The sequence below is a fragment of the Pan troglodytes genome, chromosome 21 (assembly GCF_028858775.2).
Source record: "Pan troglodytes isolate AG18354 chromosome 21, NHGRI_mPanTro3-v2.0_pri, whole genome shotgun sequence".
NCBI classification, from domain to species: Eukaryota; Metazoa; Chordata; class Mammalia; order Primates; family Hominidae; genus Pan; species Pan troglodytes.
In genome coordinates, this window is record NC_072419.2 from 6,994,384 (window position 1) to 7,021,989 (window position 27,606).

The 27,606-nt window shown below is 47.8% G+C and overlaps 1 protein-coding gene across 5 annotated transcripts in view; it reads right to left on the reverse strand.

Annotated features, from left to right (window-relative positions):
• Positions 1-269: 269 nt before the first annotated feature.
• The window catches only part of C20H20orf96 (chromosome 20 C20orf96 homolog), a 44,283-nt gene continuing 16,946 nt past the window's right edge, over positions 270-27,606 (reverse strand). The window contains exons 1-11 of one of the 5 annotated variants that reach the window (XM_016937242.4): positions 19,231-19,876; positions 18,893-18,941; positions 18,194-18,311; positions 13,011-13,129; positions 8,377-8,535; positions 7,703-7,802; positions 6,597-6,754; positions 6,415-6,516; positions 6,165-6,251; positions 5,339-5,457; positions 270-664 (exon numbers count right to left, since the gene is read on the reverse strand). In XM_016937242.4, coding sequence (XP_016792731.3) covers positions 604-664; positions 5,339-5,457; positions 6,165-6,251; positions 6,415-6,516; positions 6,597-6,754; positions 7,703-7,802; positions 8,377-8,535; positions 13,011-13,129; positions 18,194-18,311; positions 18,893-18,941; positions 19,231-19,250 — 1,092 coding nt within the window. In that variant the 5' untranslated portion in view covers positions 19,251-19,876 and the 3' untranslated portion in view covers positions 270-603. Of the gene's footprint in view, positions 665-5,338; positions 5,458-6,164; positions 6,252-6,414; positions 6,517-6,596; positions 6,755-7,702; positions 7,803-8,376; positions 8,536-13,010; positions 13,130-18,193; positions 18,312-18,892; positions 18,942-19,230; positions 19,877-27,606 lie in introns of those variants that run through there. The other 4 variants (XM_054674966.2, XM_016937243.4, XM_063802787.1 and 1 more) reach the window with 4 other exon arrangements.

Consider the following 27,606-nt stretch of genomic DNA (forward strand, 5'->3'; position numbering starts at 1 on the left):
CCCCGACAATGCCCTCAATAGGTCTGGGCACAGATTGGAGAGAAGCTGGGCTCCCATTGCACCAGGAGGGAGTGGCCCAGAGCCACTGAGCCATGGAGACTCAGGCAGGGGGTTGCTCCAGCACTTCTTCTGGAGAAGTTTTGAGCCCCAGATGCAGTTAGCACAGTTGCCCGCCCCTTATCATAAGACGAAGTCCGTTCCCACCACATCTTCTGCAAGGCCTAGCTGGGGACCCCGAGACACTGGCAAAAAAGCAAATGTAAATCCAGTTTTATGGGTTAAAAAAGGAATAGCAGATTTAATCAGAAATTCCCACCTGGCCCAGCAGCACCAACCAGAAAGAAGGGAAGAAGAGAGGAAAAAACCACAGGAAGAAAAGAAAGGAGGGAGGGAGGGAGAGGAGGAAGGAAGGAGGAGGGAAGGGAAGGGGGGAAGAAGGGAGGGAGGGAGGGAGGGAGGGAAAGAAAGAGGGAGGAAGGGCAGAGGGAGCAGGGAGACTGTAGATCAGGGTCTGAATGGAGATCCGGTCCTGGAAGTAAATGATCCAAGGCTCCAGGTGCTGGGAAGAGAGTAGGAGGGGAGGGCGGCCCATGGCACTGCTATCTAGAAGGGTAGTGGCTCTTCCACAGGAATGTTGAGGATGACATCCATGTCTGGGGTGCACCTGGTGGGAGGCAGCACAGAAGGCCATGAGAGACCAGAGGTGGCGGTGTGGGAGCACCCGCTCAGAGGAGCCCTGCTCTTTAGAACTCTGGAACATACTTGGGTTGGGGGGCAATCCCAAAATACAATCTGTGACCTATCTGTGACCTCAAAGCCCAACTGTGCATACACAAGCATACACACACACACACACACACACACACACACACATCAAAAATGGAAAAGAAATGAGTTTGGCAGGACGAATGTTCCCCTGACAAGTCTGAGGTCAAGAGGGAGCAGGAACTCAGCTCTGAAATGCTGAGGGCCCTCAAGATGACCACTGGCTTTGGAGTGAGGATGACAGGTTTGATAACTTTGACCTGTGTCACCTTGAGCAAGCTATTTCTACTCTCCCAGCCTCACTCCTTCAGTTGGCACTTAAGTAAAAAGCACTCATTAAGTGCCAGACCCCAGGTGAGCCTCAGTTTCCTCATCTGTCAAATGGGTTTAATATTCTAACCTCAGTCATTGGTGGAAAGATTAAATGAGACCATGCCAGCAGGTAATAAGTGCTCAGTAAATGACAGGCATTATTATTTCCATGAAAGTAGCAAGAGAGATGGATTCCCATCAGCAATATATTCCCCATTGCAGGGACCAGCACAAACATTTAAGAGGCTGAAGGATTACATTCTGTTTCACTCTCTTTTCTCTCTTCCAAGGAGACCATCCTCTCTCATGGTTTCAATAATCTACTGATACACATGAAGTATTTAGGCAGGAAATGTCAGGATACTTGCAATTTACAAATACTATTTTAAAAATGAACATGAAACCAACATGGAAAAAAAAAACAATTTCTAAATCTAGATGGGCAAAACTGGCTATTCATTATATCATTCTCTCTTCTTTATATTTGAAATTTTTCATAATAATAGTAAAAAAAAAAAAAAAAGTTCATCTCTATGCTGGCAACACCTAAATTTCTACTTCCAGCCAATATCTGTCCTCTGAGGTCTACGCTCATCTTGTCAATTGCCCACCCAATGACTCCACCTTGGCACCTCATATAAATCAAACTTACTGTCCAAGTCAACTGTATGGTTTTCGTTTTGTTTTGTTTGAGACATGGTCTCACTCGGTCACCCAGGCTGGAATGCAGTGGTGCAATCACAGCTCACTGCAGCCTGGAACTCCTCAATCGATCCTCCTGCCTCCCAAATAGCTGGGACCACAGGCACGTGCCACCACATCTGGCTAATTTTTTTATTTTTTGTAGAGATGGAGGTCTCACTATGTTGTCCCCCTGGTCTCGAACTCCCAGCCTCACTCCCAGCCTCAAGTGATCCTTCTTCCTCATCCTCCTAAAGCACTGGGATTACAGGTGTGAGCCACCATGCCTGCCTCCAAGTAAACTTCTGACTGTGCCTACATACACATCCCTCACCCCGCCCCAGCCTTCCCAATCTCTGCATTTGACATCACCACCACCCCATTACAAAAGTCAGGAACCCAGGGGTTATTCTTGATACCTCCCTTTCCTGTACTTCCCAAGTCATACAAGTCCTTCTTACTTTCCTAAATATTTCTCCAATCTATCTATTTCTCCCATTTCTTCTGCCACACTCTTGGCCAGGCCACTTCCCATGTTCCCCTGGACAACTGCCCTCACACCCACTAGAATTCCAGCTGCCATTCTGGCTCCTTGCCAATCTCATCCCCATGCTCTTTTCTTTTAAGAAAGAGTCTTGCTCTATTACGCAGGCTGGAAGGCAGTAGCACCATCTTGGCTCACTACAACCTCTGCCTCTAGGGCTCAAGCAATCCTGCTGCCTTAGCCTTCACTGTAGCTGGGACTACAGGCGCACGCCACCATGCCTGGCTAACTTTTGTATTTTTTGTAGAGATGGGGCTTCACCATGTTGCCCAAGCTGGTCTCGAACTCCTGGGCTCAAGCAATCCTCCCACCTTGGCCTCCCAAAACGCTGAGATTACAGGCATGAGCCACCACGCCCAGCCCACCATGCTCTTTTCAAACTGACTTTTTTGGAATACAAATCTGATCATGTGGCTTAAGATCCTTTGCTTCTGGGATCAGGCAGAAAATCTGGGCCTATAGGGCACTGCATGGAGGTCCCTAGGGGCTGAGTTGCCCTGCTCCCCTCCCGCCACTCTCCCTGTCACTCTGCATTCCAATCACTCTGGCCTCACTCAGCTCCGTGTCAATGCCAAGTTCCTTCCAACCATAGCTCCTTCACAGCTCAAGGCTCAACATGTGGTTGGTTCATAGAGCAGTAACATAAGCATCACCGGGTAGCTTCCTAGAAATGCAGAATCAGGCTGGGCATGGTGGTTCACACCTGTAATCCCAGCACTTTGGGAGGCCAAGGCAGGCAGATCACTTGAGGTCAGGAGTTTGAGACCAGCCTGGCCAACATGGCAAAACCCCATCTCTACTAAAAACATAAAAATTAGCCAGGCACGGTGGTGCACACCTGTAATCCCAGCTACTCGGGAGGCTGAGACAAGAGAATCACTTGAACCCAGGAGGCGGAGGTTGCAGTGAGCTGAGATGGCGCCAGTGCACTCCAGCCCGGGTGACAGAGCTAGACTCTGTCTCAAGAAAAGAAGAAAGATGGAAGGAAGGAAGGAAGGAAGGAAGGAACGGAGGGAGGGAGGGAGGGAGGGAGGGGAGGAATAAAGAAAGAAAGAGTAAAGAAAGAAAGAAAAGAAAGAAAGAAAGAAAAAGAAAAGAGAGAAAGGAAGGAATGAAGGAAGGAAAGAAAGAAAAGAAAAAAGAAATGCAGATTCATGAGCCCCACTGAGACCTACTGACTTGGAATCTGCTTTTTAACGCGATCTCCAGGTGTTTCCTGGGCATGTTCCAGTTGGAGAGGCTCTGCTTAACAGTGTGCCATTTCTACTTTTTAGGAGGGAAAATCTGCTTCCTTGCTCCTGGTGTTCCCTTCCACGTGGAAGGGCATCCATGAGTGTATTGCTCCTGGCCTCTCTCTGCCCCTTTATATTCTGCTTTTGGAAAGGGGGTATGACCACCAGAATGGTGAGTGTGAGGAGAGGAAGGGGACACAGGGAGCCCAGTCCCTTTCTCTCTCAGCAGCAAGAAACCCGAAAGGACTCCACTCTTCTCTGCCCCAAGGCCTGGCTCCACGTGGGTCCAGCTCCACCACGATCGGGTGGTTCAATTTGCCTAATTCTGGGTTCACTATTCAGAGGCCAACACAGTCTCTAAAATCAGCTTTACCAGAATAAAGGTGATAACCTGGCCCACATGCACCTTACCGCTTTCAGTCTCATTCACCGTGTTCAGAGCTCAGGTAAAGACAAGTGACTGTTTACTGCGCCCCCCGGAGACCCCAGCACCACCCGTAGAATTGCTCTTCCTTCAGCTACCCCATCGGTCTCCTTCACCTAGTGAATTTCCATGCACCCTTCAAGCCTCAGTTCAAATGTCACATCCTCAGGAAAACCTTCCTTGACTGCCCAGACTTGCTGTCCTAACAGTTGCTTTTTTCTTTTTTTTTTAATTAAAAAAAAATTTTTTTTAGATGGAGTCTCGCTCTGTCACCCAGACTGGAATGCAGTGGCACAATCTCGGCTGACCGCAACCTCCGCCTTCCAGGTTCAAGCAATTCTCTGCCTCAGCCTCCCGAGTAGCTGGGATTACAGGCACCCGCCACCATGCCCAGCTAGTTTTTGTATTTTTAGTAGAGACAGGGTTTCATCATCTTGGCCAGGCTGGTCTTGAACTCCTGACCTCGTGATCCACCTGCCTTGGCCTCCCAAATTGCTGGGATTACAGGCGTGAGCCACTGCACCCAGCTCCTAAGAGTCACTTTCGCAGTGGCATGTACTCTACTCAGCAGCTCTGGGCTCTGCTGCAACTCCACATTTATTTGTGGCTCATTATCGACTCATGTCCAGTTCCCTCTTTGGTTCCATGAGGGCGGGACCAAGGACTGTTTTCATTCACATGGTGCCTGGCATTCAGAGGCACTTCATAAATCCAATAGTATTTTGTTTTGGGGGCGGGGGGCGGTTTAGAAATAGAAGAAAAGGAAGAAATGGCGATAGGAGAGGAGAAGGAAGGAAAAGGACAGGAGGGAGAGACAGATGAAGAAGAAAAATTAAAGAATTTGCAAATGCTAGGCTCTGCCACACATGGTCCTGTGGTGTCATCAAGGAGAGGTAAGCCTGGGGGACCCCCAACCCAACCGCAGAGGGCTTGCCCCAAGGAAGGGCAGGCAAAGAATTGGTTTCTGGGGCCCAGAAACCTGCCAAGTGAACAGGACATCCTTCTCTCCTTGTGGAGTGTCTTCCAGGCTATTCTTCCCTGAAGCCAACCACCCCACTCAACTCTGCCTTCCTCAAAAACCCAAAAGTGGAAGGCTGTACCCACTTGGTTGACACATGGGATCTGGGAACTAGAAGGGCCCTCAGAGATTACACCACCCAGCCTGCTGTGTACAGATGGGAATTGGAGGCCTTTGCAGAGATGGGAAAGGTCACATCTGCCCCTGGTCAGTGGCAGATCCAAGGTGGAAACCCAGGCCCGCCCCTCCCTCCCTGTACAGGGTTCTGCCATCCACACCAGGCTGCCTTCCCCAAGAACAGAGAGCCTCCGTGAGCTCAGAGTGTGGCTGGTTTAAGAGGCGGTGGCAAAAAGATCACATACTTGGGTCTCCGAAGCAGAACATCCTCAAATATGACCTCTCGGGGTTCCCGGGTCTGGGCTTGGAGCTCTTCCACCTCGGCCCTTAATACGGGCATGTTCTCCTCAAACTGGTCAATAAACTGAGAGGAAAGGCACAGCAGGGGAGAAGGGAGAAGCCAAATGGCCCCCAACCAAAGGGAGAAAGGCCAAAATGAACGAGGAGCAAAGCTATCTGGAGAAATGGTATGGGTTCTGTCACTGGGACTTGCTGGACTTGAGAGAGGGGACTTCCCCATGCAGAGTGCGGCTGGCTTCCAAGTTAGGGACAATATTCAGTGGTGCTGAAACAGGTGAGGGATCATGGAGAATGGAGACAGGTTACAAAATGGCGGGGAATGCTCAATCACGGGAATGAATAGAGGCTGGCAGAGATAGTGAAGGGCATGCACATTAAAAACCAGTGAAGAGGCAAGATAATGAAAATTAATTCAAGAAGGCAGTGATGGTGAAGTTCATTAACACTGATAATGGGTGGTGGGCAGTGACAAGAATCAAGGGGTAAAGATGCACAGTGGTTAATGGCTGAATAGGTGATGTTTGGTGATGGTTGTAAATGGGTCATTAGCCAGCAATGCTGGCTAATGAGGCAAGGCCTAGGTCAGTGCCAATCGCCTTCCCAGATGAAAGACAAGTGACAGTCATGGCACCGGCAAGGAGGGAGGCCAACACCAGAGTCAGAGACCTCCTGAGCGCCAGATCAGGAGAAGCCTGACTCATTCCCACAGGCCGTGGGGACTGCCCATCCACTGCTTCCCTACAGGGACCACCACCTTCCTTGCCCACGCACTTCTCTGAACCTTTGCATGCATTTCAGGAAGTCCTGGCTTTCCCACATCTTCTGTAGGAGAGCCTCTTCATAGGGACGCTGGGTTTCCTGCGGAGGAAGAAGAGGTCTGGCCCCCAGGTGCCTCTTCCTGGGCAGCAGAACATGGTAGAGACTGATGGGGCTCAGTGGGCCTGGAGGCAGAGGATGGGGAAGAGGGCGGGGTGGGGGTGAGACCTGGATCCCCGCTCCCACACAGCAACTGGCTACTCACCGCCACCACAGAACTCAGAATTTTTTTCTTCTTCTTCTGAATCTTGTCGGACAAGGATTCCAGGACCTTTCTGCGCATCTCACCGAGGTCATCCAGCTCATCCTGGGAGCCAGCAGAAGGGTGTTGGCCACCAGTCCTGCCTCCCACACAGTCTGGTGGGAGAGGGGCAGGGGCTCCCCTACCTGCTGGCTGTCCTTAACCTGCTGCAGCTGGCGCATAAGAGTGGAGATCTGGACAGACTTGATGGAATACTCATGGTCCATGTAAGTGCTCAGGAAGTTCACTTCCTCCTGGGTCTTCTCAATCTTGCCATTCAGCTGCTCTGCCTGCTGCTCAAGATCTGGGGAGGGGTTAGGGAGGTCAGCAGGGACAGGAGGCAAGACCTTCCCTCAAGCACCTGGGCCCCCGGAGGCCCAGGAGGCAAGGTCTCCTTGGCCAGTAACTGGGGTCTGGGCTGAGGCGAGCTCACACAGGGCTGGGAGGTGGTTAAAAGTTAAGGCTCTAGAGGGTTTTCCACCCCTGCAGGAGAAGAGGCAATGCTGGGTAGGAAAAAGGAAGGGAATTGGTGCATGATCCCTAGACTAGTCCCCACTCTGCCACTGACTTGCGGTGTGGCCCTCGCCAAGACTGTCCCTCTCCAGACTTCAGTCTCCTCAGAGACACACTCAAGGAAGTGAGACCAGGCAGATGGGGTGACAGTGGCTCCCAAGACACAACCCATGGCAGGATTAAGACAAAGTCTATCCTGTCTTCCTCCAGAGAGAGATCCCCAATGTCTGGGGTTGACTGATCCACCACCCCTCTGCTCAGCAGGTGTGTAGTCTGCTCAGGGAAAAGGAACCACAGGCCAGGCAGGATGGAAGCCAGGAGACCTAGGTTCCAGCCCAGCCACTGACTCCCAGAAGGACCTTGGCAGGAAACAGAGCCAGGCTAGGATTGGATTCTGGCTCCTAGCTATATAACCTTCCACAAGCTACTGCACCTCTCTTAGCCTCGGTTTCCTCATCTGTAAAATGGGAGGACAGCTTCCCTGCCTCCAAGTAGTTGCAATGACTGAGTGTGCGCCTGTAACAATGCAGACATTGGTAGAGACCCAGATACGGGGCCTGGAAAGAGCTAAGTGTTGGGTAACTATGCTATTCGCTCTGTATCTTAGCATTCCCATCTGCCAAGAAGAGAGCCGATGGGGCTGAGGGTTTCTGAATGGCAAGTGCAAGGTGAATGCTCTGCTGCTGACCTCCCCAAGGTGCCAGGGGGGAGGGTCAAGGAATTTGCCAGGGATTCTTACAGCTCATCTTGCATTTCTTCTTTTCTTCCCACTCCTGAAGCTCAGATTTCAATTGCTGCAGCCTCTTCTTGTTTGAGTACTCCAAGATGTCGATGATGGTCTGCGGGAGGGGTGGAGTCAACTCACCCACAGGCTCTGCTGGCTCTCAGAGGCGGCCACCCAGCACTTCCTCAGAGGAGTCCCCAATCCCAACCTCACTCCCAGAAACCTGACCAGAGGCTAATCGGGACAATAACAGTGTCCACCCATAGGGTTGTTGTAAGGACTACATAAAGACATACAGATCGCTTGCTATTACACGCAGAGGTGTTTGCAAATGCTGTTGGTGGTAGCAGCGACCTCTGCCGCACCGGTACAGTATGTGCCAGGTGAACCCCCTCTGGGACGGGTGCTATGGTGGCGCATTTCACAGAGCTCGGGGAGGCAAAGTTATAACTAAGAGTCTCCTGGCCCGTGAGTGCTGGCGCGTTGGGATGAAACCCATCTCGGTCCTCCTGCAAAGCCCAGGTGAGGGGAGTGAAGGGTGAAGAAACGCGTCTTCCAGCTGGAGGAAGCACCACGTGCAGTGGGCGGGGAAAGGCAGGAGAGGGCGCGCGAGTGCGCGGAGGGCGGGACGGAGGGCGGGCGGATGCCGCGGGCGCGGCCGGCGCCGAGCGCAGAGGCGCGGGTCTCACCGCCAGGCTGTCCTGCTGCTGCAGCAGGGCCCGCACGTTCAGGGTCGTGCTGTTCTCCATATCCTGGATGGTCTCGATCAGCTCCTCGTTGAGCTTGGTGAGGAAGTTCTCATGGCTTTGGAGCTCTCGCAGAGCGGCCCTCCCGTTCCTGAGCAACGTCTGCGGGCGGAGGGAAGAGTAGAGGCGGCGCTGCGCCCTGCCCGGCCTGAGCCCCCGAAAGCCCGTGGGCCGCCGCCCCAGCCCCGCCAGACGCCCGCCCCCGTGCGGCCTCCTGCCGGTAAACGCGGCCCAAGCTGGGCGGCCGTTCCCCATTGTCTGCGCCGCCCGGGAGCTCCGGGACTCTCATCCGTTCGGAAACGCACGTGTACCCATCATTTCACATCCCTGAGGTGCGGGTGCATCTTACAGTTGGTGGCGTGTCACCAACTAATCAACAAATATATTATTAGTGGGTAAATAAAGATGTGCCTTCATATCAATGGCTTCTCAGAATCAATGAAATATAGAAATAATAATAAGGGCCGCGCGGGGTGGCTCACGTCTGTAATCCCAGCACTTTGGGAGGCCAAGGTGGGCCGATCACGAGGTCAAGAGTTCGAGACCAGCCTGACCAACATGGTGAAACCCCGTCTCCACTAAAAATACAAAACTTAGCCGAGCGTGGTGGCGCATGCCTGTAATCCCAGCTACTGGGGGTGCTGAGGCAGGAGAATCGCTTGAACCTGGGAGGCGGAGGTTGCAGTGAGCGAGATCGCGCCACTGCACTCCAGCCTGGGCGACAGAGGAAGATTCCTGTCCCAATAATAATAATAATAATAATAAACGCCCCAGGTAGGTTAAGAAGGTGGCAGAGCGACCACCATGTCTGGAGGAGAAGCAGGGGAGGCAAAAATGGATGATAAACGTCAGCATTTCCTGGCAGGCCGCGGAGTCAAATGAGTACTCTCATTTCACACAACAGCCCCCTGTGGAACAAGGAGGGTCTGAGGGTTAAGTGACTCCCCTAAGGTTACACCCAGCAGGTGCATAAAACCTACAGTAACAATAACAATTGTTGAGGGCCCTCTACATGCCAGGCCAGGTGCCGTGCCTTGCTCTGCAGGTGGCACGTGGTATCTGTTCACCCTCCAACAGCTTTATGTTTACTAACTCTATTTTGCTGATAAATGGAGGCTCAGAGAGTTTAATGACTTGCCCAGTGTCACACAGTCAAGAAGTGCCAGGGCTGGAACTGGAAAGCCAGACTTCTGAATCCCAATGTCTGTCTTTCCGTTATGCTAAAACGAGAACTGAGTAGCCTTAAAACTGCAAGGCATGGCTGAACTACGTAGTGACTAAGACTTGGATGTTGAACCTAGACACAACTTGGTTCAAATCCCAGCTCAGCCACTTACCATCTAAGAGAATCTGGGCAAGTTAGTTAATGTCTCAGAGCCTCCTTATACTCATTCTAAAGGTAAGGAAACTAGTATCTGTTTTAGAGAACTGCCATAAAATATAAATGAGATTGGACAGGTGCGGTGACTCACGCCTGTAATCCCAACACTTTGCGAGGCCCAGATGGGAGGATCACTCAAAGCCAGGAGTTCAAGACCAGCCTGGGCAACATAGTGAGACCTCATTTCTACAAAAAGTAAACAAAATTAGCTGGGTGTGGTGGTGTACACCTACAGTCCTAGCTACTCAGGAGTCTGAGGTGGGAGGAATGTTTGAGCCCAGAAGATCGAGGCTGCAGTAAGTTGAGATTATGCCACCACACTCCAGCCCGGGTAACACAGCAAGAACTTGTCTCTAAAAGTAAATAAATAGATAAATACAATTTTAAAAAATTAAAATGTTAGCTGGGCATGGTGGTGTGCACCTATAGTCCTAGCTACTTGGGAGGCTGAGGCAGGAGGATCTCTTGAGCCCAGGAGTTTACGGCTGCAGTGAGCTATGATTGTGCCATTTCACTTTAGCCTGGGTGACAGAGCAAGACCCTGTCTTTAAAAAAAACAAAGAATAAATAAATAAATGAGATGAAATTCACAATCAAGCCACTTAGTGAGAGTGCACTCATGTGCACTCAGTGAAAAATAGCTGATACGACTGTCTCTGGCTCTAACCCTCTACCCCTGCCATAAATATTTGCTCTTTTATTTGTTCCTGTACTTCCTCATTTCTCCGTCCCTTACTAAAAACGACCCCTTCCTAGCCCTCGGCTCCTTTATTTCTCATATAACGTAATCATGCTGATGTGCTGAGTGCTTGCCATGTGGCTGATACTGTACTAAGCCCTTCATGCGCACTGCCGCCCATCAGCACGTCCCCCTCACAGCAAGACTAAGAGATGGGCACTATTATTAGGCCAACTTTATAAAAGTGGACAGCAGTCGGGCACAGTGGTTCACACCTGTAATCCCAGCACTTTGGAAGAGCAAGGTGGAAGGACTACTTGAGCCCAGGAGTTAGAGCCCTGGGCAACAAAGGGAGATCCCATCTCTACGAAAATTAGCTGGGCATGATAGTGCATGTCTATAGTCCCAACTACTCCGAGAGGCTGAGGTGGGAGGATCAGCTGGGCTCGGAAGGTCCAGGCTGCAGTGAGCCATGATCATGCCACCGCGCTCCAGCCTGGATGACACAGCGAGACCCTGTCTCAATCAATCAATGTGGACACCAAGGATTAAATTCAGTAACTTATTCAAGGTCACACATAGCAGAGCTGTCATCCTTGAAGTCTTGCCTCCTAGCCACTCCACTATCTTGTCTCCACATCTCCAGACCAAAATACCCAGAAGTATCTTGTGAAAAATGTTATTCTCCAAGTCCTGGGCCCACTGAAACAGCAGCACTAGGGTTTCAGTTCAAATGTCACCCACCTTAGCAGCCTCTCATTAGCACCTAAACAATTACTGCCACACTCTCCTCCGTGCCTCCAGCCCCCTAACCTTATTCTTAGGCTTCTCTTTAGCTCTTATCCTCATTTCAAATATCTTTCTCTTGTTGATTGTCAGTCTCCCCCATCCAATAGAATGGAAGTCCCCTAAGATCAGAGGTCACATTACTGGTGAACCCTCATACTCAGAATAGAACCTGGCACATGGTAGGTGCTCAATCAATATTTGTTGATTCATTAAATGTATGAAAGATTGCAAGAGACAGTATTAAGAACTGGACTGGTTAGGAGCACAAGTTTTAGAGCCAAATTGTCCACGTTCAGCTTCTACATCAATCAAAAACACCTAAACCCCTCTAAAGTTAGGATAAAAATAACAGAAATGGCTGGATGCGGTGGCTCACACCTATAATCCCAGCACTTTGGGAGGCCAAGGCGGGCAGATCACCTAAGGTCAGGAGTTGGAGACCAGCCTGGCCAATATGGTGAAACCCCATCTCTACTAACAATACAAAAAATTAGCTGGGCGTGGTGGTGGGCACCTGTAATCCCAGTACTCAGGAGGCTGAGGCAGGAGACTCACTCAAACCTGGGCGGTGGAGTTGCAGTGACCTGAGACCTTGCCACTGCACTCCAGCCTGGGTGACAGAGTGAAACTCTGTCTCAAAAAAAAATTTTTTAAAAACTAAGAGAAATATGAGTTCCTCCTTTAAGAATACTGGGCTACCTCTAAACCATTTTGCAAGATAAAAGGTTAAAGGGGAAAAAAAGGTTTCAAAGCAAATTATATTTTCCCTTGTTCTTTATATAGTAGTCATTGTTCATTGAGCTATTAAAAATTTTCTTGAAGAATTATTCTATAGTATTTTGTAGTCTTTATAATACTTAGTATTTTACTTTCTGCTATGTATGCTAAGGACTTGTCTTCCTTTAGGCATTTCAAATACTTTGAAACATTGTTCAGATAATTACAGAAGCCATAAAACAATGTATAGCGAGGAAATTAATTACCTACAATTGTAGTGATTGATGTGAAAATTTTCATTGTCAGTTTCTAAGGCTTGCTTCAAAGTACACTGTAAGAAAATTTAATTTACTGGAATTTTTTTTTTTTTGAGATGAAGTCTCACTCTGTCTCCCAGGCTGGAGTGCAGTGGCACCATCTCAGCTCACTGCAACCTCTGCCTCCCAGGTTCAAGCCGGTCTCCTGCCTCAGCCTCCCGAGTAGCTGGGACTACAGGTGTGTGCTACCACACCCAGCTAATTTTTGTAGTTTGAGTAGAAACGGGGTTTCACCATGTTGGCCAGGCTGGTCTCAAACTCCTGACCTCAAATGATCCACCCACCTAGACCTCCCAAAGTGCTGGGATTATAGGCATGAGCCACCACACCCGGCCAAGTTGCTGGAAATTTTAAGATAAATAAGCCACTAGATCGTGTTCCTAATGCAACAAAATAACAAGCAATTCTGATTATTTCTTGAGTCTTAAACAGAACAGCAAACGCTTTGTTTAACTGGCTTTGACCCCTGATCCTGCCATTTCCTGGCTGTGTGACCTGGTGCATGTCATTTATCTCCCTGCGCCTCAGTTTCCCGGTTTGTAAAATAGGAACAAGGATAAGCGTGCTCACACAGTTCCTGTGAGGAAGAAATGAGTCAAGTCTGGCACCCACAAAGTTCTCAGCACATGTTTGCTACAGCCATCATCCCCGTCCCTGTCCTGGGCCCAGTGTCCAGGGAAGATGTGCCTCATACCTTCATTAACCAGATTTTGGCATGCATCTTCCCAGGGTCCAACTTCCGCCTTCTATGTAGTTCTCTTGGATTCTTCGGCTGGCAGCTTGTCACCACCGTAGTGGGCTTGAAGTGAAACACTAGGGGTAGACAGGAAAGGACAGGGAGAGAGTGAGGGTCCAGGAAGGCCTGAGGCCAGGTTCCCGGGAGTGCACCATTAATGAGAGGAGGGCCAGACCCCAGCTCCACCCTCTGACTGCCTTATAATGTGACACTAGACTGAGGGTGAAATTCACACCCTTCACTAAGCTCCCAGGACATACTCGGGGCCTCAATATAAGGGAGGGACAAGCCCAGGTGAAAGCAGTAACTATGGACATGGACAGAGGGGAGGGCGGGGCAGCCAGGAACCCCGCTCTCAAATGTCCAGTCAGAAAGAGAGTCGGGAACTCCCACTCCTTGTGTCTTTCCAGTAGCTACTGCAGCACAGGACAGCAGAAAGACCAGAGTCTGGCAGGCCTGAATCCAAATCCCTGCTGTCCCACCAACCTGGCTGGCAGAAGGCCTGATGGGGTAGGGGTTAAGAACAAGAACTAATGAGCCAGTCAGTCCAAGTTTAAATCCAGGCTCTTGGCCAGGCATGGCGGCTCGCGCCTGTAATCTCAACACTTTGGGAGGCCAAGGTGGGCGGATCACCTGTGGTCAACAGTTCAAGATCAGCCTGGCCAACATGGTGAAACCCTGTCTCTATTAAAAATACAAAAAATGAGATGGACATGATGGTGGGCGCCTGTAATCCCAGCTACTTGGGAGGCTGAGGCAAGAGAATCGTTTGAACTCGGGAGGCGGAGGTTGCAGTGGTGCGAGATCGCGCCACTGCACTCCAGCCTGGGTGACAGAGACTCTATCTCAAAAAATATATATAATCATAAAAATAAATTTTTAAAAATTCCAGGTTCTGCCTTCTACTAGCTGCGTGACCTTGAGCAAGTCAAATGACCTCTGTGTCCCTCCATTCGTCCACCTATAAAATGGGAATAATCATCACGCCCACCTCATAGAGTCTTCCTGAAGATGAAAGAAGTTACTATACCTTAAAGGTGTTTGGAATAGTGCCTGATGCATATTCAGTGCTGGATACACATTACCAGTTGTTACTCTTACTTCTAGTGACCTGAGAAGTGGGACCACAACACCAGACGAAGGCACAGCAGCTATGCAAAACTCCAACTGGCTGTCTCTGAAACACTCTAAGAGCTGTGGTTCTGCCAGATAAGAGTATAGGCATTTGGGGGGCATATTCTTAGAATCCCTGTTTCCTCTCTGCCTGTTCTGCAATGACATGAGACAAATCACCCAGGTGGATCCAGCTGTACTCTCAGTCCCCACCAAAATCCCTGCTTCAGGTACAACCCAGCTCATCTGGGAGAGATACTAATCTCTTTAATAGATCAATGTCCTTCATCCTGAGAAATGCTGGCATTAACTATGGAGATGATTAAGTAAATTAATTTTGTGTTTAATTTATAAATTACCTGTATATATCCGGTTTTTAGTTGTATCATATAAGAGATAGAATGATTAATAGATTAATCTTGTGATTCTAATTTTAAAGTTAATAGATTAATCTTGTGATTCTAATTTTAAAACTGTAAGTGGGATTTTGATTTAGATTTAAGTTGAAAGGTTTAAGACACTCTTATTAGCTCCGTTGCCCAGGCTGGTGTTCAATGGCGAGATCTCGGCTCACTGCTACTTCTGCCTCCCAGATTCAAGCAATTCTCCTGCCTCAGCCTCCTGAATAGCTGGGATAACAGGTGCCCGCCACCACACCCAGCTAATTTTTTAATTTTTAGTAGAGATGGGGTTTTGCCATGTTGGCCAGGCTGGTCCTGACCTCAGGGGATCCACCTGCCTCAGCCTCCCAAAGTGCTGGGATTACAGGTGTGAGCCACCGCGCCCGGCCAGATTACCCATATTTAGAAGTTTAAGTATTAGATATACAAGAATTATGTAAATACCCAATGGTTTTTGTTAATCAGACAAGTGAACCATTTGAAAATGAAAATGAATACGTTAAATTTTAAGATGTGGCTTAAAAGGTTTAGGAGAATTTAATTAACCAAGTTCCAAAACCCCCTTACAAGTGTTTATAAAAATTGTAAGATTCTTAAGTTGAATTTAAATGCTTAAGGAAGATTTGCAGTTTTAATAATGAGTATTTATTTTCATTATTGGTAGTAGCCCTAATTTATCTTTTTTTAAATTAAATCTTTTATTACAAGATAGTTCAGATTCACAAGCAGTTTTAAGAAATAATACGGAGGGGCTGGCCGTGGTGGCTCATGCCTGTAATCCCAGCACTTTGGGAGGCTGAGGCATGTGGATCACCTGAGGTTAGGAGTTCAAGATCAGCCTGGCACACCCACTTCCCTCCCCTTACCACCCTCCTCACAACTCTGTCCCTAACCCCTGCAATCACTAATCTGCTCTCCATTTCTATAATTTTGTGATCCCCAGAAAGTTATATAAATGGAATCATCCAGTATGTAACTGTGGGGATTGGCTTTTTTTTACTTGGCATAATTCTCTGGAGATTCATCCAAGTTGTTGAATATATCAGTAGTTCTTTCCTGTTTGTTGCTGTATAGTTTTCCACGGTATGGATGCACAATAGGTTGTTTAAACATTCACCCATTGAGGGACTTCAAGGTTGTTTCCAGTTCTGAGGTATTATGAACGAGGCTGCTATGAACATTCACATACTGGCTTTTGTGTGAATATAAGTTTTCATTTCTCTGGAATAAATGCCCAAGAGTAAAACTGCTGGGTCGGATTACTAGGAAGTGCATGTTTCATGTTGTTAGAAACGGCCACACTCGTTTCCAGAGAGGCTGCATCATTTTACCTTCCCACCAGCAACTGCGCACAATCTGATTTCTCCTCTTTGCTAGCATTTGGTGTTATCACTATTTTTTTATTTTAGCCATTTCGATAGGTGTGCAGTGATATCTCACTGTGGCTTAATTTGCATTGCCCCAATGGCTAATGATGTCAAACATCTTTTTAATGTGCTTATCTGACATCTGTATATCTGCTTTGGTGAAATGTCTCTTCATGTCTTTTTCCCATTGCCTAACTGAATTGTCTGTTTCACTGTTGAGTTTTTACTGTTACTGATATATTCTACATAGTAGTCCTTTGTCAGATACATGGTTTGCAACTATTTTCTCCAAGTCTATAGCTTGTCTTTTCATCCTCTTAAAAAGGTCTTTCATAAGGCCAGGTGCAGTGGCTCTCACCTATAATCCCAGCACTTTGGGAGGCTGAGGCGGGCAGATTACTTGAGGTCACAAGTTCGAGACCAGCCTGTCTCTACTAAAAATACAAAAATTAGCCAGGCATGGTGGCACACGCCTGCAGTCCCAGCTACTCGGGAGGCTAAGGCAGGAGAATCGCTTGAACCCGGAAGACACAGTTTGCAGTGAGCTGAGATCGCGCCACTGCACTCCGGCCTGAGCAACAAAGCGAGACTCCTTCTCAAAAAAAAAAAAAAGTCTTTCACAGAACAAAATTTTTAATTTTGATGCAGTCCAATTCATCTATTTTTCTTTTATGGGTCAAGCTTTTGGTGTGATACCTAAGAACTCTTCACTTGGCCCTAGGCCCCAAAGATTTTTCTCTCCTGTTTTCTTCTAAAAGTTTTTCAGTTTCACATTTTACATTTGATTTCTATTTTATTTTCTCTTTGAGCTAATTTTTATATTCGTTGTTAAATCATTTCTTTCTTTTTCTTTTTCTTTTGTTTTTTTTTTTTTTTTTTTTTTTTTTTTTTTGCCTATGGGTGTCCAATTGCTCCAGCGCCACCCATGGAAAAGGCTTTCTTCCTCCACTGAATTGTTTTTCCACTTTCTGAAAAACCTATTGGGAATATTGGTATGGATTTATTCCCTTTTCCTCACTGGGAAGTGTTGGCAGTGTCCAGTAGGTAGCTGATCCTTCATTCCCTGCTTGGTGGTGCTGATTCCCCAGCTGGGATAGTGCTGGCAGGGATGAGTGGGGAGGTCATTTTCTAACCCCCACCTGGCAGAAGACAGTGCTCTGACTCTCTCTCTAGGGTAGTGTCAACAGAGTCTAGCAGTGACAAGATTTCATGAAGTGTCATGAGGTGGGACTCATCACCTCTGGGCTTCACTCCCCTCCCCCAGCCTACCTATGTCAGTAGGGCCTGGTGGGAGCCTGAGCCTCTATCCCCACCCAGCATCAGTGAGGTAAAATAAGGTAGTGAGATGCAGGGCAACTTGGCATTCTACTCTCCCATCTCCTTTCTGTGTTTCAGTGTTGCCCACAGGGGAGCTGATCTAACATTACTTACTCAGAGGCAATGAGGTGGTATGAGTGATTTTATACATAGGTGTACACGTAAGTATGCTAGATTGTCTATGAAGTTCATTTCAGGATACCAAAGAAATATTACAAAATATTTGTTATTAATTCTCACAACAATCCTAGGTGGTATTAGTGTCCCCATTTCACAAATGAGAAAACCAACGCTCAGAGAGATGAATGATTTTTCCAAGTGAGTAAATGGCAGAGCCAAAATCTGACCCCATGTCTGCCTGAGCCTGACCCAAGGCCTCGGAACTCCCCTGTAAAGCATGATAATGATGTGGCAGAGTTTATTCTATGATTTCACCAAACCTTGTTTTCTTTTCCTCCTGGAAAAACAGATGGACTACATTTCCCACCTTCCCTTGTGGTTAGCAGAGGTCATGTGGCTAAATTATGGCCCCTGAAACATGAGTAGGAGTAACATTTGTCACTTCAAATCTGGACCCCCGCCCCCCAAAAAAATGCCCACATAATTGTCCATGTTCTTGTTCTCTCTCTTCCCTCTATGCCAGCTGGATGCAAAAGTATCCAGCAGAAGACTTCAAGACCTTACAAAATATCAGACCCACAAGGTCAAAGGAACCTGGATCCCTGAATGACCATGTGGAACAGAATCCCTCCTTCCTCAGATCCACAAATGTACTGTGGCATAAATGAGATAGATATAAACTTCTATATCAATACTTGCAATTTGGGCATTGTTTATTACATCAGTTAGCCTACCCTAATATAAGTGGTGTCACCAAGAGCCAAAAGCAGCCACTCTATCCTGTCTCCAACCCCCACACCAGCTCCCAGGTGCCTCCGCCCACCTGGTTGGACCCTAGTCAAAGTCTTCATTTTGCTTGTATGAGGGCTGTTGGCTTGTTGGACTGGAGGCAGAGTAGATGGCTTGGTTTCCTGCTTGGACTGCTGCCATGGAACATAATCCTACAAAATATACAATCAGTCACATAGCACCATGAGTTTATATCCCAGCTCTACCCTTTTCAGATATCTGTGACCCCAAGCAAGTGACTTGACCTCTCTGAGCCTCAATTTTCTCATCTGTAAAGTGGATCTAATAATAAAACCTACTTCTGTGGATTGGCGCAAGAATTCTGAGAGATATTTATGAAGCATGTGGTAAGTGCTCCATAAATGTTAGCTATCACTTTTTTTAATCAGCCAGCCAGAATTTACTAAGCACATCCAGGCTGTGAGGTGCTAAGAACTGTGAGAAACAGAAGGCATGGAAAAGACGCAAACATCCACCCTCAGGAAACCAGAGCAGCAATCAGATGAATAAGAGAGCAGCATAATATACCCTTACATTCTGATAAGACAGTGAGAGAAGAAAAATGAGGTTCTGAGGCTTGCTCTGGGTCCCACAGCAAAGTGTGACTCGGCTGGGACTGGAATTCGGGTCTCCAGCCTATATCCGCGGAGCAGTCACGACCGTGAGAGTGGAGAGCAGGTGGACTGCAGGGCCAGCGAGCCTCCCACCCTAGCCCTAGTCCCCCAAGACTCACCGGAACCTGGAACTCCTGGACTATGGAGTGAGTCCCAGAGTGCTTGGGTCTGGAAAGAGTGGGGAAGGGAAAGAACTTCCATTATCCCCAGCCCAAGGGGCAGCAAGCAGCAATTCGAAACAGGATTGGAGTCTCGAACCAGAAACTGCAGTTTACCGGGGACAATAGCCCCGCGGGAGTGGGGCGGGGCCAAGGAGATGTGGGCGGGGAGAGGACGGGGGTCAGAAGACCGAGGGCCGACCTCAAGGCGAGGGCGGGACAGCGGCGGGGTGTGAAGTACGCATGCATATTCCGCCTTTCTTCCAATTTTTTTTTTTTTTTTTTTTTTTTTTACCTACTTTTGTAAGACATGCGCCATTGGGGAAAATGGAAGAGAAGTTGCGAGTCTGTGAGACCCTGATCTTCTAGTATAACTACTCGGCTTTTCCAACTTCCTTGTCTCAGTGTCGATCGCGCGGTAACCCAGGCCGCTCAGAAGTCCCGAGACCCGCTGCTTTCGCCAGCGTCTCGGTCTCCAAGGAAACGCGACGCCGCCTACCGAGCGCCTGAAGGGACTAACCTCTCAAGGCAAAATCTAGTTCGGCCCGCTTTTCAATTTTCAAATTCCCTTCAGTTCGCTCTGCCCATAATCCTAAAATATTATATCATATTTCTCCACGCTCATCAAACTTCCACCATTTCCTTCGCCATCTTCACTCTTGGCTAATGAGTTTGCTTCCAATTTTACTAAGAAAATTGTGGGACTCAGTAAACCCACAAGTTCACGGCATCATTTACTCGCCTACTTGCCTCCCTCCTGTAACTACGTATAAACTGCCTACTAAGACCAATTCCTACATGTATGCACCGAATCCTGTCCTCTCACGTTTTCTCAAAGATATTGGCCGAGCAGTTCTCCCCGTTTTTTCCTCCTCTTTTCTCTCTCCTTTGTATCATCAGTATACCAACGTATTTTTAAATTTCTTCTATTTAAAAAGATTGTCCACAGCCGGACACGGTGGCTCATGCGTATAAGCATGAGAGCACTTTGGGAGGCCAGAGGTGGGAAGATGGCTTGAGCCAGAAAGGTCCAGTCTGCAGTGAGCCACGATCCAGCCACTGCATTCCAGCCTGGTTGACAGAGCAAGACCCTATCTCTAAATAAATAAACAAACAAACCACTTCCCCTCCAGCCAGCTCCCATTTCTGCTTCATTTTAAAGCAAAACTCCTAGAGAGGTTTGCCTACTCTGTTTCCCATTTTTTTCCCCTCCTCTCAATCAGGCTTTCACTCTCCACTGAAACTGCCCTCGTCAACATCATTGGTGACCTCCACTTTGCTAAACCCCGTGGTCACTTCTAGGTCCTCCCTTTATTTGGCCTGTCTGCCGCATTTGACACAACAGATCACTCCCTCCCCTGAAACACTTTCTTAACTTAGTATCCAGGAAACCGCTCTTGAGTTGCTTCCTGCCTCCTTTTCAGTCTCCTTTGCTGGTTCCTCCTCTTCTCCCTTTATCATTGTAGTATCCCAGGACTCAGTCCCAGCCCGCTCCCTTCCAGTCTCATGGTTTTGAATACCATCCGTACCCAGATGCCTCTCAGACTCACGTCTCCATCCTCCCCCTGAATTCCAGCCATATACATCCAACTGCCTGCTTGGGCCCCTTATAAGCAACTCTAATGTGCAATATTTTTCCAGAAACATTTTTCCCGAACTCAAAATGGGGCAACTCTCTTCTTGGAATCATCCTTAACTAATCTCTTATCCCACATCCATCAGCAGATCCTGTTGCAATAACTTCAACGTATATCTGGAATAGGACCACACATACACACACACACACCCCTCTTTCCTTTGGTACCCCAACTAAAGTACTAGTTCCCACCCTTGCCCTACACCAATTCTCTCTCTACACACCAGATTTGCTAGATAGAGCACGGATTTAAAAGTGAATTCCAGTTTAAAAGATAATTGGGCGGGAGCAATAATTTTAAATCACTTAAACTTCAATAGGGGCACATTGCTATAGAATACCATGTCAGAGCTCCCAACCTTTTCTGCCTCTTAAAAATCACAGGAGAATGTGTTTAAATGCACTGTGGTAAATAGAAGCAGCTGCTAGGATAAAAAGCAATTGGCCCAGGTACTCTGGCTATTCAGGCCCCTCCTGGCTGACCCTAGAGCTGAGGGAATCACTGTGTTGGGTACCCTCATTTGCAGAGCACACCATATGACAGCAATCTTGCTGGGCAACTCTGTACCAGGAAACCATTAAAAAGTAAAAGATAAAGGCCGGGCACGGTGGCTCACGCCTGTAATCTCAGCACTTTGGGAGGCCGAGGCAGATGGATCACCTGAGGTCAGAAGTTCGAGACCAGCCTGGCCAACAGGATGAAACCCCATCTCTACTAAAAATACAAAATAGGATTAGCCAGGCGTGGTGGCGGGTGCCTGTAATCCCAGCTACTTGGGAGGCTGAGGCAGGAGAATTACTTGAAGCAGGGAGGCTGATGTTTCAGTGAGCCAAGATCACGCCACTGCACTCCAACCTGGACAACAATAATGAAACTCCATCTCAAAAAAAAAAAAAAAAGTAAAAGATAGGAATACATGACAGATCCAGGTAGTGACTTACTCAACAGCCATTCCTCCCTGTCATCGCAACTATTGGATCCTGATCTTGTCCATGTATGCACTTGCCTTAACGGAGGCAGGTCCCAGGTCCAGCCCTAGTCCTAATCCCAGCTCCAATAGTCATGACTGTCTGAGGCTGGACTTGGTGGGCCAATTTCCCTTTCCAGTTAGAGGTCTAGTCATAGATACATGATGAAAGTCTGGCTAAGGAGACAGGATGAGAAATCTACTCAAAGGCTTTTGGGAAAAGTTTTCATCACACTTTTAAAAAAAGGCATTGCAGAAAAACATTCCTTCATCTGCTGGTAGACATTGTCATATCTGTGTGGGATTCCTGGAATCGCGGAACTGTGAGGGGAGTCGGCCAAAGAGGATATACTGTGAATGGTAGAGAGGAAAATGTAAAAACCTTCTTCCTTGATAGCACTGTTGAGCCATTAAATTAACCAACCCTAGCCTGGCACAATAGTATGTGCCTGTAATACCAGCTACTTGGGAAGCGGACGCAGGAGCATCGCTTGAGGCCAGGCATTTGAGATCAGTCTGGGCAACATAGTGAGACCACATCTCAGGAAAAAAAAAAAAAAATTGTTTTAATTAGCCAGATGTGATGATGTGCACCTGTAGTCTCAGCTACTTGGGAGGCTGTGGTGGGAGGATTGCTTGAGCCCATGAGTTTGAGACTGCAGTGAGCTATGATTGTGCCACTGCACGCCAGTCTGGGCAACAGAGTAAGATTCTGTCTCTAAAAGAAATTAATCAATTAAATTAACCTTTCACCTATCTAGAAATTACTTGAGATTAAATAAGAAATCACATTACTGGGTGAGCAAATTTGAGTTGAGCTTTCTGGTACTTGCAGACCAAAAGCATTTTACTGAACCCTACATCTGGAGGAACAACAAGATAGAAGGAACCTGGGTGGGTCCCTGACAGCCTTGCAGGAGAGAGTCACCTACCTGTCCTTACTGCCTGCCAAATTCCGAGCTGCTTCATCAAAGAGAAATAAACCTCCACCTTGTCTGAGACCCTGTATTTGAGAGTCCCTTTGTTACAGTAGCTTAACCTGTACCTTGATTAATACAAAGAAGAGCTTGGCCACTGTCAGACAGCCTTCCTCATCAGACATGCTGACCCAGCATGGACACCCACTGAGAGCTGCTGCCTGTGCCCCACATCTCAGGTACTTAACCAGTAAAATATTACTGCCTCCCACTTCAATTTTTTTTTTTTTTTTGAGACAGAGTTTCGCTCTTGTTGCCCAGACTGGAGTGCAATGGCGTGATCTTGGCTCACCACAACCTCTGCCTCCCGGGTTCAAGTGATTCTCCTGCCTCAGCCTCTCGAGTAGCTGGGACTACAGGCATGCGCCACCACAACCGGCTAATTTTGTATTTTTAGTAGAGACGGGGTTTCTCCATGTTGCTCAAGCTGGTCTCGAACTCCTAACTTCAGGTGACCCGCCCGCCTTGGCCTCCCAAAGTGCTGGGATTACAGGTGTGAGCCACCACACCTGGCCCCACTTCAAATGTTTTAAAAAATACATAAAAACATTTGCAAAAATGCTGCCATTTTAATCAAAGCCAAAACACACTTGAGGGGCCACTGACAATCACCTGTAACAAAGCTGTTGGAACTGGGATTGAATCAGATGGGGTCCATTTGCACTTACACCTGTTCAGGTGGCATTTCTGTGTTCACGAACACCTGATGGAACTTCCTGCCCCCAGGATAGGTGGGCAAGACGAGCTGGCCTTTCCTCCCTGCGCATGTGAGGTGATAAATGTGATAGAGGGCCTCTCAGGCCTGCTTGGCTCCAGGCTCAGCAATGGCAACCTGGGCTCTGATTCCATCAACATCTTGCTGAGAGGTGGACTAGGCTGCACAGGCAGTCTCGGGCTTCCATCCATGTCATTTGATGTGCTGGCTTTGTGGCAAATGTGCACAGCATCCTAAACCCACAATCCCCACTGTTGTCACTGGGTAAGATGCCGTGGTTCTTGTGGAGACACCTGCTATACTCGACATAACAAGATCCTAGACATTCCTTCTTATCATCTGCACAGCACTCCAGAGCTGCCTGCTCTTCCATCCCAAGACCCCCCACTGAATTCACTGCTAGGCCCCAGCACCCTGTTGTCTTCCTGTTGTGCATGGATGCTGCTCTTCAGTTGTCCTTGTGCCCTCTTCCAACCCTATTCAGTCCTGCTTGTGAGCACAACTTCATCCCGTAACTTGGAGATGGCCAGGCCAACCTTGACTTTGCTGTTAAACGTGGCTTCATGGGGGCTGTGGCAGATAACCTTGTGGTAAGTCGAGTTTTTCATCATCTGAATGAACTACAGACCCTGAAGCCAATGATGTGTGTCACTGGTCTGCATCCAGGTAGTCAGCATGTAGTGTGTGTACTGGGTTGAATAGTATTTCCAAAAAATACATGCCATTCCCAGAACCTTATTTGGAAATAGAGTTGTTGCAGATGTAATTAGTTAAGACGAGGTCGTACTGGAGTAGGGTGGGCCCTGAAAAGACTGGTGCCATCATGAGAAGAGAAGAAGACACACAGAGGCAGACACAGTGAGAATGCCTTGTGACGACACAGGCAGAGATTAGAATGATGTGTCTACGAGCCAAGGAATGCTGGCAACACCAGAAGCTAAGGGAAAGGCATGGAACAGATTTTCCCCTAGAGCCTTCAGAGAGAACATGGCCCTGCTGACACCTAGATTTCAGACTTCCAGCCTCTAGAACTGTGAGAGAAAATATTTCTGTTGCTTTAAACCACTCAACATATAGCAGGGGTCCCCAACCTTTTTGGCACCAGGGACCGGTTTCACGGAAGACAATTTTTCCATGGACAGGGCTGGGGGGTGGTTTCGGGATGAAACTGTTCCAGCTCAGATCATCAAGTATTAATTTCTCATTAGAAGCATGCAACCTAGATCCCTCGCGTGTGCAGTTCACAATGGGGCTCCCACTCCTATGAGAATTTCATGCCACTGCCTATCTGACAGGAGGTAGAGCTCAGATGGTAATGCTCACTTGCCTGCCGCTCACCTCCTGCTGTGTGGCCCGGTTCCTAATGGGCAGACCCAGGGGTTGGGGACCCCTGGTTTATCGTATGTTCTTATAGCAGCCCTAGGAAACTAATACAGTCTGCATGATGCCATTGACTCCCACCACAGAGCTCTGACCCTGTTCATGAACCATCTTCAGCTGCGTTAGCTCCCCGACAATCTGGATGAAGAAATACCCTCAATGATGTCTGCAAGACACTGGGGGCCCTGAACAGTGGACATGTCCTCCTGGATGCACCTAGAGGTCAGAGGATATAAGACAAACTTGGTCAAGTGGTCCTGAAGAGCCAGAATAAATGTGCATAGCCTGGCAGGATTTGCTCGCATGCTGATGAACTAGACTTGGTATCTGCTGCTGAGCACCTTGGAAACCAGTCAGCTTGGATATCAAGCCACAGTTAACAGGTCATCAAGCCACAGTTAACAAGGTGCTCCTTTGCTGGCAGAGTCTGCAGTGTCAGGTAGAAGCTGCTGCTATCACAGGAGATGTTCTTGCAACTGTGCTCCAGCTCCTTCCCCATGCACTTGCACTTGTCATGTCCAGTGCCAAGAGGGGTCTCAGAAAAAATGTCAAAGAGTTTATCCATGTGGATGAAATACTGGACTTCTGATGATGTCTCCTTCATGGACTCCACCAGCTTCTCATTCCCAGTGGGTTGGGATGATGTTGATCCAGGCCAGATGCTGACAGTCAAGTGCCTCCTTCTTCCCTTGGCCTCAGCCTCCTTCTGTCTCCTGGGTCAGCCGGCTCTACTTTCCTTTGGTGGAGATTGCAATTTGTGGACTTACTTTCTAACAGCTATTGCAAGTAGCCAAGGAACAACACAAACATGTGGCCCCACTGCATCCTGGCCTTGGAAAGGCCAGTATCTCCTCCCTCTGGACATGATCACAATGCCAGATAATAGGCATCCAGAGGTAGATTTTCAGCCCAAGGAGTGGAGACACCCTTGCTAATGGCATACTACTGAGTGAGAAGGAAATCAATGAGAAGTGGCAACACTCACAAAAGACAATTCCAGTGAAAAGGAATAGAATACTGTGGGTCAAACATGAGTCAGGATTCTAATCCTAGCTTACCCTTAAATTGCTCCACCTCCCTGAACCTCAATTTGTTCATCAGTAAAACAGGAACAATAATGCTTCCTTTACTGGTGTGTTTTAAAGCTTAACTAGGCCGGTTATGGTGGCTCATACCTGTAATCTGAGAACTTTGGGAGGCCAAGGCAGGAGGATTTGCTTGAGGCCAGGAGTTTAAGACCAGCCTGGGCAACATAGAGAGACCCCCTTCTCTATAAAAAATAAAAAAATTAGCTGGCCATTGTGGCACAGGCCTGTAGTCCAAGCTACTCATGAGGCTGAGGCAGGAGGATCACTTGAGCCCAGGAGGCGGAGGCTTCAGTGAGCCATGATCACACCACTGCACTCCAGCCTTGGTGACAGAGCAAGACCCTGAAATAAATAAACAAACAAACAAACAAATAAATAAATCTTAACTAACACTATCGTAGCAGAGATGGCTAATACCCTCCCACATCCACTCTACACTTCTGTAGTATTAGAATTTTTATTGGGCACATGGGCTGCCCATCTAAAGACCTCATTTCTTGGCCAGGCGCGGTGGTTCATGCCTGTAATCCCAGCACTTTGGGAGGTCGAGGCAGGCAGATCACCTGAGGTCAGGAGTTCGAGACCAGCCCAGCCAACATGACAAAAGCCCGTCTCTACTAAAAACACAAAAATTAGCTGGGCGTGGTGGGCATCTGTAATCCCAGCTACTCGGGAGGCTGAGGCAGCAGAATCACTTGAACCCGAGAGGTGGAGGTTGCAGTGAGCCGAGATCATGCCACTGCATTCCAACCTGGGTGACAGAGAGAGACTTCTTCTCAAAAAATAAGTAAAATAAAATAAAATAAAATAAAAACCTAATTTTCCGGCCTCCCTTGCAACTAAGGTGGCTGCATGATTAGGTTTTAGCAAATGTGATGTGAGCAGAAGAAATGTGTGCAAGTTCTTGGTCATGCCCTTAAAAGCAAAGGAGCCTAGCTTGTGTGCTACTGCAACCACAAATGCAAGTTGTCAATAAATAGTAACCTTAACATAGGCATTATCTCCATTTTATAGACACAACGCAGAATTGTATAAGTGGCTAAGCATATAAGCCTTGGAGTCCGCTTGACATGGATCACTAAGCCACTACTAGCTTTGTGACACTGTGACATTGGGCAACTCACTCTACCTCTCTCAGCCTAGTTCCCTCATCTGTGAATATGAGCAATAATTCCAACCTCATAGGTTTGTTTCTGTATTGCTTTCCAAAACCTACTTCTTCTTTCAAGGTCCACCTCAAATCATGCCTCCATCTCCTGACTTTCTAATGGTCACTTCAAAAATAATGCAAATCCAAAAGTGCATTATTAAGAACTTGGACTGAGATGCAGATAGGCTTGACCAAGTTCTAGTCAATGGAATATAGGCAGAAGTGCAACATCTGCAAATGTCCTTATAGAGGAAGCGGAGGAGACATGCCCTTCTCTTCCACTTGTTCCTTTCAGCTGCTGGAATGGAATCTCATAGTTGGAACTCAGCAGCCATTTGGGCCATTAAATATTGTCAGAAATGTAGGTCATATATGGCAGAACATAAAGATAGAAGGAGCCTGGATCCCTGACACTATGCAGCCATGATATCAGCTCTGAGCTGCCTACCTCCAGACTTATTCTATGAGAGAAAAAATAAACTTCATTTGCATATGTTACCATTATTCTAGAATTTTCTGTTATTTAGCTATTCCCAACTAGCATTAGTGAGTTTCTTTTCTTTTTTAAGACAAGGTTTCTCTTGATCTGTTGCCCAGGATAGCGTGGAGTGATCACAGCTCACTGCACTCACTGCGGCCTCAACCTCCTGGGCTCAAGCCATCCTCCCACCTCAGCCTCCCTAGTAGTTGGGACTATAGGTGGTGCCCCATCACGGCTGGCTAGTGTTTTTTATTATTTTTGGTATAGATGGGGTTTCGCC